General features: G+C 33.8%; 1 protein-coding gene and 1 long non-coding RNA gene across 2 annotated transcripts; both read left to right on the top strand.

Moving 5' to 3' along the window:
* Positions 1–430: 430 nt before the first annotated feature.
* LOC132598699 (chaperonin CPN60-like 1, mitochondrial) lies at positions 431–1,218 on the top strand. Its single transcript, XM_060311754.1, has 3 exons — positions 431–544; positions 700–724; positions 824–1,218. The coding sequence occupies exons 1-3, from the start codon at positions 507–509 to the stop codon at positions 1,103–1,105; spliced, it is 345 nt and encodes a 114-aa protein (XP_060167737.1). The 5' UTR covers positions 431–506; the 3' UTR covers positions 1,106–1,218.
* Positions 1,219–3,684: 2,466 nt separating this feature from the next.
* On the top strand, positions 3,685–4,625 carry LOC132598650 (uncharacterized). Its single transcript, XR_009566631.1, has 2 exons — positions 3,685–3,794; positions 4,358–4,625. It is a non-coding gene; the product is annotated as an uncharacterized LOC132598650 (long non-coding RNA).
* Positions 4,626–10,464: the final 5,839 nt, after the last annotated feature.

Here is a 10,464-nt window from a genome sequence, read left to right as displayed (position 1 = left end):
TTTGATTTTTCTATGTTTTATGGGCAGTTTCTTTCTTCTTTATCTCCTTCTTTGTATTTTCTGACATTAAATCTATCTGTGTTTTCTTGCTTATTATCTAAAGGACAGAGTGTCTTTAAGTATTTTTTTGGGCTAAAATCGAAGTTGGGTGTGTTGAAAACTGTTGGGTTTATAATTTATTTGAAGGTTAAGTGTTGGGAATCTCTATTTCGGCCAAAATCTGATGAAAATGGAAATTCGACCTTTGTTTGTGCTAAATCTTGTAGGATAATATTATTTGGTGGTTAAAGTTTGTTTTAATTCGTTGCATGTCGAGAAAAAGCTTGAAGAACTCAACATTCTTTATATTCTGTGATTTGAAATCAGTGTTAGTGAACTGGGTTTCTTAGTCGATTTTTTTTGTTTCAGTTTGTCATTTTTTTTAACAAAAAGGTGAATGATATTTTCTGTTTCAATAAGTTATTTCAGCTTGTTCTTCTCTCTTAGCAGCATTTCTCATTAGCAAAATGTATCGTTTTGTAGCAAATCTTGCTTCCAAAGCCAGGTAATATTCACATTTTATAACTTGGATTTTTCTGTTAGAAAAATGTATTCTTTATTACTTTTAAGAAATACCCATTTTCTTGTTTTTCTTTTTTGTGTTAGAAAAATGTAATCTTTATTACTTTTAACAAATACCCATTTTCTTGTTTTGTACAGAGTGGCAAGAACCAACACCCAACAAGTGAGTACTATTTTGCAAGATACTTTTTTTTTTTTTTTTGGTATAGATCAAGAAGAGCTGTATTTTGGATTTTCTGTTTATAAATGGTTTTTGTTGCAGATTGGTGGAAGGTTAAATTGGAGTAGAAGTTATGCTGCAAAGGATATTAGATTTGGTGTTGAAGCTCGAGCTGCAATGCTTCAAGGTATTGAAGAACTTGCTGATGTTGTTAAAGTCACTATGGGTCCAAAGGTGAATTTTTTATCAACCCCATTAGTCAATACACTCTGTTTGTTACATAGATTGTTTATATATTTATATGTAAACAATTCAACCCCATTAGTGAATACACACTGTTTGTTACATAGATTGTTCATATATTTATATGTAAACAATGTTTAGTATAAAATATTGTGACTTATAGTACTTGAAATGTTACTGCATCTTTAGAAGCTGAAATAAGTGTCAGGTTGCTGATTGTTTTTTAGGCAAGCAGCTGCTATAGTGGAGACATATTTTGTGCCTTACATTGCCATTTGATGAACTGCTACTACATTTGAATGAGTTTTGTATCTGCACTTTGAGAGTTGTTTACTGTGTTTGAATGATTGCATTTACAACAAACATATGTGGTCTTTGAGATAGAAACTCCTATACTTGATTGGTGCCTACTTTTGCCAAACAAGAATTGATGCTACATTGCGAAAATCCTGAATAAAAATTGCTGCACTTTTAGTCATTTTGCTGTTGTATGTTGGGGTAAAACTGTTGCTCTTAATATATAGTTGTGCATTTGATAGAAGCTGTTACACTTGACATGATTGTTGTCTTTTAGAAGGCAAAGAAATGACTGCATTTTGTTAAAACACAGAAGATGATATACTTTTTTTAAATGACATTTATTGAGACTGCAAGATCTGCGTAGTTCCTAGATCTCCTTCCGTCATTTTGTTATTAAAATGTTCATGCTGTATTGTGGAGACCTAGTACGATTACTTGAGATAAGACGATTACTCATGTCAAAATTCAATTATTATTGACAAAACGGTGAGAATGATTTCTGCTGAGTCTATTTGGGGCGTTTCGGCAGTTCTTGCTCTTTTTGTATTGTAGCTATGTGTGCAGGCATAGATTGACATCATGCCAAGTTTATGTTTCTGTGCTTTACTGATTCTACTTGCGGAGTATAATATGCCCTTTGCTATTTGGTGATTTGTAACACTATGAAGTTGTAGTTGCAAGACTATAGCAGCCAACCGATATATGTATGCTTTTGTTACAAATGGGATATAAAGCTGCATTGCTGTTGATGTTCTATGTTGTTACTGGTGTGCTTTTAGTACAGTAGTTTTAGCATTTTTGTACTGCTAATGCTAATGAAATGCAGTGCAAAAATGCTATTTTTTCAGCATTTCTACACCGCGTTTTCAGCATTTCTGCACCGCGTTTCAGCATTTCTGCACAATTTTTCAGCATTTCTGCACAGCGTTTCAGCATTTCTGCAATGCGTTTCAGCATTTCTGCACAGTTTTTCAGCATCTCTGCACTGCGTTTCAGCATTTCTGCACAGTTTTTCAGCATTTCTGCACTGCGTTTCAGCATTTCCGCACAACGTTTCAGCATTTCTGCACAGTTTTTCAGCATTTTTGCACTGCGTTTTCAGCATTTCTGCACTGCGTTTCAGCATTTCTGCACTGTGTTTCAGCATTTCTGAAACTTAGTACAGAAATGCTGAAAAACCTATGCAGAAATGCGAAAAATGCAGTGCAAAAATACAAATACGCAGTGCAGAAAAAAAATCACTGCTGAAGCACAACACTAAAAAAATACTGAAACGCAGTTTAGAAAATCGTGCAGAAATGCTGAAACGCAGTGCAGAAATGCTGAAAACGCAGTGCAGAAATGCTGAAAAACAGTGCAGAAATGCTGAAACGCTGTGCAGAAATGCTGAAAAATTGTGCAGAAATGCTGAAAAACTGTGCATAAATGCAGACCATATCTCACCATATCTCCAATAGTTCCTTTGGAGGATCACAAGATCTTCAAATTATTGAGAAGTGCTATCCCATGCAGAAAAGTATATTCTTGACGTTGACAAATGAGCAGGTTTATTCTTAACTTTCTAATATATAGGTGTTGATCGTGTTCGTTTCCTTTGAACTTGAATGCCAATAAAGATGGCTGAATACAATCTATGAATTACCAATGTCGTTTCATGGTTTTCAATTACTGTTTATTAACTTGTCTATAAGAATGATTTGCTTGGAATAAGAAATACGTTTTAGTAGGAAAATTGCAATGTAAATTGGCTACTTCGATTGAGTCTTTGTATATGTAAAACCATTATTCTAAGAAGTTACATTTTGCATAACTTGGGGGCTTATCGAAATCCCTAATTTGCTACTAAACTTGAAATGGAGTGACTGCTGCCTGCTGTTGGTTTTTCGAGCCACATTTGGAGTTGGGTTTGTTGGTAAGAAACTGCTGCATTTTGGATCATTTGGCTGCTGAACTTCAGGTAAACTATTACTGCATATTTTTGGTTAACCGTTACTGCAATTGGAGCCTTATCAGTGTTAAATGGGCAGGCAGTAGTTGCCACATTCTGTTGTATAAAACACTGTTAGGATCAAGGGTGCTATATTGTTACATCTCCTTGTCAAGGTGTATTGTCTTAAAGGCTGTTGTGGCACTTTTAAATTCATTGTTGGGACAACCTTGAGATAATTTTGAGTGTTGTTGCACTGAGAACATATTGTTGCACTTGGTTTCTATTTTGAGAACTAAGGTGTAATGGTTGTGCAGTTCTGAATTTTAATGACTCCTGCCTTTACATTTTGTTGTTTTGCTGCTTCGCCATTACCTACAGTTGGCTTCTATGATCGGTAATGAATTGCGATTAAATGGTTGCTTGGTTTTTGCCATAACATTTTGGCCTAATAGTGAACGACATGTGCTACTACATTTTATGGGCTGTTGTTGTATTTGTGATTTGGCCAGCAAGCTAAGTTATTCAAGTTTGCTTGGGAGCATTAATCCTATGAGCAGATCTAGAGTTTATCAAGCTTTGGCAGAAGAAGATATTGAAGCTGTAAGTAGATGAAATTCAAAACTAATGAATTATGAAATAGGGTCACTGGAAATCATACCTTTCTTATACTTGAACATTTGGATACTTTTCTCCATGTTACTTATAGTTTTGGTGTAAAGGGTTCTAGCTATGACGTGTAGATAATTGAGATATTTTGTTAAAATGGATGTGGTTGAACAACACAAGCATAGTGTATTGTATACATTTTCCAACCATCTAAGTGCTATTAATGCAATTGATTAAACTTATCAGTAAAACAGAAAGGAAAATATGAGCAGAAGGTGTAAACTTGTGGTATATGGTATTAACTTAGTGCTAGCAGCCAATTAACTTGTGGTATATGGTATTAGCTTAGTGCTAGCAGCCAATTAACTTGTGATATATGCATTTTGTGGGGCTTGTTTTAGTTTCTTTATAGTCTAAAGTTTCGGTTTCAAGTCTGTTTTGATGTTGATAAGTAATGAAACATTATTGATTGAGAGTAGTTCTTTCTCAGGATTATACGGCTTAAGCTGTAACCGTGACAAGATATCGGATGGCTAAAGCTCTTTTAATTTTTGCAGGATGCCAAGGGCAATGATGTTGATCTCAGTCTGATATTGATCAATGTGAAGCATATTACGAAGCTGCTAGGGGAACAAGGAAGAGAAGAATATATGGTCTTGGATCTCAAGCACAAAGTTATCTGCTTTTTGTTGGAAAGAACAAAATTATGCACTAACAATACTTGATGGATGTGTGGGTTCTTTTGGTAGTTGACAGCTTGGTGTTGTCGGTGTTTTGGACTTAACGATTAGGATTTCGCTATCTATTTTGAATCTTTTTTATAAATATTATTTTATGTGAATGTCAGTTATTTGTAAGGGTATTTATTACTTTGTATTTAGTATGTGTTAATAGGTGTATTTAAAATAAAATAAAAAATTGGAAGAAAAATATTTGTGACAGATTTGCGACGGATTTTGGTCGTTGCTAGAGGGAAAACAGTAGGCTACAGACTGCGACAAACATTGTATTGTCGCTAAATGCAGGCACAAATAATTCAAAGATTTTGCGACGGATTAGCGACAATATTTTCGTCGCTAATTTACTAAAACGACGAAATGAAATATGAAATTAGTCACGGAATTCATAACAATAGCAACAAAATAATCCGTTGCTATAATGTGGAACAGATTTCATACGTCGCTACTCTGTCGCTAAGTTTGCTACGGATTTCATTTTTCCGTCGCTAATAGGTTAGCAACGCGCAAAATCGCAACAGACGACATTCCGTCGCTAATCCGTCGCAACACATGTTTAGCAACAGATATATGCTGATTAGTGACGGAATACGTCCGTCACTAAACACTGTTTTTTTAGTAGTGTATGTAAACTGACGAATCGTAAAGAGTCGGTTTCCCGTCGGTTTCATTAAAAAAACCGATGCGGTCCGTCGGTTTTTCCCGTTTTTTTAGTAGTGAATGCGACTACTAATAAGGAAGGATAACGAGACTAAATATTATGAACTACAAAGGAGGTTAATGTTATAGAGTCAAACCTGAGGAAAGATCTCTGAAAACTATTTCTGTAAAAACTAGCTATCAATTAATTTTTACAATATTAGTTAAGAATCTATAATTATCTAATACTATATTCTAAAAGATGATATGTATATTAAATGCCTAGTTATAGATAAAATTTAGTAATACCATTTCTTAAATAGACACATATTTGTCAAACAATAACATTTAGTTTTTGATAATTAATTTGTATTTTCAAAATTTAGAAGATATGATTGTGTAATTATACTTGTGCAATCAAAAATTACAATTTTAGTAAAATATGGAAAAAGGGAATTTTAGTCGGGGGATAAGTGAGGTGACTTATAAATCGCACTCGACTAAGAGCCTGTTTGGATGAGCTTAAAAAAAGCAGCTTATAAGCTGGAAACAGCTTATAAGCTGCTTTAGATAAGCTAAGCCAAACGGGTCCAATTAATTTTTTGGGCTTATTTTAAGCACAAAAGGACTTTAAGCTGACCAGCCAAACACTCAAAAAAATTGAAAACAGCTTATAGGCAACTTATAAGCCAATCCAAACGGGCTCTAACTGGGCCACTATATATAAAGACGAACCTTCAGGAGGATGATGGACGGGCAAGGTCATGATGATACCAAATACGTTGCCATTCAAGATAGCTGCCCTAGACAGGGGCGGACCTAGTAAGGGCCCAGGGGGGTTCAATCCGAACCCCCTTCGACGAAAAATTGCATTGTATATATAAGGTGAAAATTATTTTTTATGTATATATAGTAGACGTTGAACCCCCTTAGCTTTTTCATTTATGGCTTCTTTATATTTTTGAACCTCCTTGACATAAATTCTGGCTCCGTCACTGGCCCTAGACATAGTTCAAAACGCGAGCAGTGGATATATCTAATAACGTTAACACTCCAAAATTCAAGGCAACTAGTTCGATCCTATCAAGAGTTCAAGATCTCCACGCCAATAACGGCTAAAGCGTGTGTAGAATTAGGAAAGTTAGTTAGTGGAGTTACCCTATATCAATCCCACTATTCGTTGTGCCCAATCCAATTTCTAACTTGAATACGAAATGGGTCATTTGCACTTTTGCCAATTTTGTGCTGGTTTTTAATTTTGCCTTCAAATGGGCTGATCTTTAATTTTTGCCCTTCATAATATGCCTAGAGGGGTGTAAGTTACGCAGTATAATATCTACAAGTTATGTTGGCGCCCTTAAAAAACTTATGGGGCAATTTGCAGAATTGTCCTTCGCTGGGGGGTCGTCTTTAGTTTTTACCCCTCAAAATGGTGGTCTTTAAATTTTGCTCTTCAAGTAGAAATTCTGCCTTAAGGCAGAATTTACATGGCATAGGCAGAATTTCTGTCCATGCAAATTCTGCCTGTGCGGCCCAAATTCTGCCTTAAGGCAGAATTTTGCTGGCCAGATTTGCAAAATTTGCAAAGTCTGCCTTGCGATTTTTTTTATTTGTTGCTGAGCTAGGGTTCGAACCCACAACCTCGGGGTGTTAGGCGAGGGGTAAAACTTAAAGACCACCAATTTGAAGGACAAAAATTAAAGACCACTCCAAATGAAGGGCAATCCGCGCAAAAAAAAAAAAAAAAAAAAAAAAAAAAACTTATGCCCCGTTAAACATAAGTTCGATTTTGAATGACAAAAATTAAACACCAACCCAATTGAAGGACAAAAATTCCAATTCATTTGAAGGGCAAATCGTGCAATTACTTCATACGAAATTACTCTTTAATGTACTCTACAAAAGGCTATTGTTCAAATAAGATTGTTCTTCTAGCAATTTCCATCATTGTGCTCAGAAGATCGAATAAGAATCTCTATTTTATTATTCAGTTCATTGATTATTGTCAGTTATTTTATTTGTTATCAAGGATTTTATTATATTAAGATTAATTGCATAATTTTAAATAAAATCAATTGATGTTTCTTATAAATGAACTTTAGGTAAACAATTATGTTTTATGATTACACTGCAATTATATTATGATAAATAAACAGAGCTTTATAATTACAGTGTCGTGTATTTACAAGGTTGTATAATTACTACCCTTGTAATTAAAGTAATTTAATTTGCTCATTTGTTTATTGCCATTTGATTTCTGCATTTGATTTCTGCTTATATTTGTTGGGCCGTTGTACTTTGGTTGTCTTATTTATCTATAGTAGGTAATGCTCCTTTCTTTCTGGACTATTCTACCATGACTTTCTCGCTTTTGTTATTCCTTGTTTTCATATTGTTTTCGATATGCTTGGTCCTATTTGACCTTTTGTCTTGTTTTTTCCTCTCTTGTTCTCCTCTCTTGAGCCGTGGGTCTTTCGGAAACAGCCGTCCTACATTTCAAGGTGGGGGTTAGGTCTGTTACACTCTACCCTCCCCAGACCCCACATGGTGGGATTATACTGGGCTTGTTGTTGTTGTTGTTGTTGTTGTTTTAATTAAAGCAATTCAATTATAAATTAACTCTATAAATATACCCTTTATGAATCTAAATTGGTCAAGTTGATGAACTTTAAATACTAAATTATAAATTAAAAGAAATCAGAGAGTCAGAGGAAGATATATTGTTGCGTGCTATAGATACCATCATTTGCTGCAAATGAAGAGACAGAAACGGCACTCGAACCCTCAACTCTCCTTATCTTTTTAAGTGTACTTCACCCTTTACTCTTGGAGTGATGAGACGTCATAAAAAAGATTATGAAAAACAAGTATAATAATAATAGAGTTTAAACTAATTGGGTGATTAATTGAGACCAACAGAGTTCTCTTTGAATAAATCCGAACTTTTAACTTAAGGATTGAGGAAAGACACAATTTTGAAGTATTCTTTTCCAGATAAATCCGAGTTATAATAAGTTTGGGCCTAAACTAGAAAACATAAATAATCAAGCATGAGTATATTCAATGTAACTGCTTAGCAATTTATTTTAAATAGAAAACCAACGTAATTTTTATAAAATTCAGGTTTAATTTTGAACTTTATTTAACTGACACTAATTTAACTAAACAAATAATTTTTCCACATATATAAAACGAAATAAAGGGAAAACTTCTTTTTTTGGACTTCCATCCGGTGGTTGATATCTATATTAAGGTCCGACTAAACCCGTATTCACATCGGGAAGTTTCAGATTAGGGGGTTAGCATTCCCTAGCAAAGCGATTCACTCCATGGTTCGAATGCAAAACTTCGGATTAAAATGAAAGAGTACGTACTATTAGATTTTAAATACTAAAATAGATAGGTATATAAATAAATACACATACGAAACAACAAAATTTAGTGTTACCTACTGCCATGATGATCAAGTGCAGGAAGCATAGCAATAACGTAAACCTGAAATAGAACAAAAGAGAAAAAAATATTGTGGTAGTTTTCAAGACTCTATCCGGTGAAGATTGTGGTAGTGTAGTATGATGGTAATCACGGGTGGATTTACGAGACTGATAGCTAGAGTGTGCACTCAAACATCTTCGACAAAAAATTACATTGTATATATAGGATAGATTTTCTATGCTTATGTATACAAAATAAGTTTTGAATACCCTGAACAAATATAAATGATTAGCTGAAGTGGTTCACGGTGTTCAAAATACACTCTAGTGTCCCAGGTTTGATTTTCAAGGACAACAATACTTTTTATGTTTAGCTTTAATTTTGTGGTCCTCTTGGATCCATCACTGATAGTAATACAAACTTATATAACCAGCTAGTCCTGGAACTTCATAGTTAGTAAGACTTCTTATCCTTCCAAAAAAAAGGATAAGTTTCGAGAGTTCAACCTCATCTAGGAACCTTCCCAAATTTTGTCAATAAGTAATTTTGATAGAAAATATTATATACCTTAAATCATATAATCATTGTTTACCGATCATAGATTATCTAATCAAATTCAATTCTCTCTCGATATGTTCCTCAAAAATTTCGATTCAGGTGGATTCTTTCAAAGAAAAATTCAATTAGTAATATGTGGATCACACTTTAGTTAAACCTAATTGAAAAGCAAGCGTTCTTCCATTTGATTCACATATTACTAATCTCGGTGACAATATACGAAAGTTTCAGTATAAGTAACACAAAATAGTATCTCCTACTCATTTTCAACCGAGCAGTACATCTTCCATGCATCACATACATAATCCTATCTTGCTACTCAGTGAGAAAAATTATTTCTATAGCTTTCAATAAACTTTCACCAGCAACACTATGGATGTTGCATGTTGGTCCTTATGCGTTCAACTTTAAGTATCTCCGAGGATACCGAATATGAAAATTGAATACGCAATAAAAGTAATTAATTTCATATTCGTAACAGATATTTAAAATAGTCGACATAAATCAAAGTAAGTTAACGCTAACAACATATATAGTCCCAACATGATCTCTATACTGAAGTGCTAGCAAGTTATAATAGATCAATAACTATATGAGTGTATTCGGCAGAAATTTCAGCAGTCCTCATTTTTACTTAAGAAATTTGTGCCAAGTGTTTACTTTGACTTCCATTATCATCATTCTTCATTGTGAATATAAAAAATCAGCCTAACAATAGAGTCGACACAGTAATCCAAACCAAATAGCCTGTGTCTTAAAATGATCTCATAGCACATAATAATTTTGCTTTTATAATAGATGGTTTTGAAATAGACTAGTTAACACTCATAACCATACTTAGATCTACCGATGCAGAATCTGAACATTTAATCAAATTTAGTTGATTACTCATGAAGGTCTATCTTTAAGTGTAGTTCCTTACCATTAACACATGGCCTTCTTTGCAGCTAGCGGTGAATTTATACGTAAAATTTGGAGCACGTAAATCTATGATTTTTTCGTAAGCCTAGATATTTTATGTATATACTTTCTAAAATTGGTATTCCCTGTCTCCCAATTGACGTGCACACTTTTCTTTTTAGTCTATTCTAGAAAAAATGTCACCTTTCTATATTTAGGAACAATTTAATTTTATGAAAAAACTTCCAACCATATAAATATCTAAGATTTGTTTTGAACTACAAATTTTAAAAAAATTCCTTTATTGCTTAGACTTTGTACCAAGTCAAATGGTGCCATATAAATTGGGACTAAGGGAATATAATATTATCTACTGACACTCATGCTATAAGAAA

The sequence above is a fragment of the Lycium barbarum genome, chromosome 1 (assembly GCF_019175385.1).
Source record: "Lycium barbarum isolate Lr01 chromosome 1, ASM1917538v2, whole genome shotgun sequence".
NCBI lineage: Eukaryota > Viridiplantae > Streptophyta > Magnoliopsida > Solanales > Solanaceae > Lycium > Lycium barbarum.
Note: the sequence above shows the minus strand (reverse complement) of the source record. Positions and strands in the feature narration are given on the sequence as shown.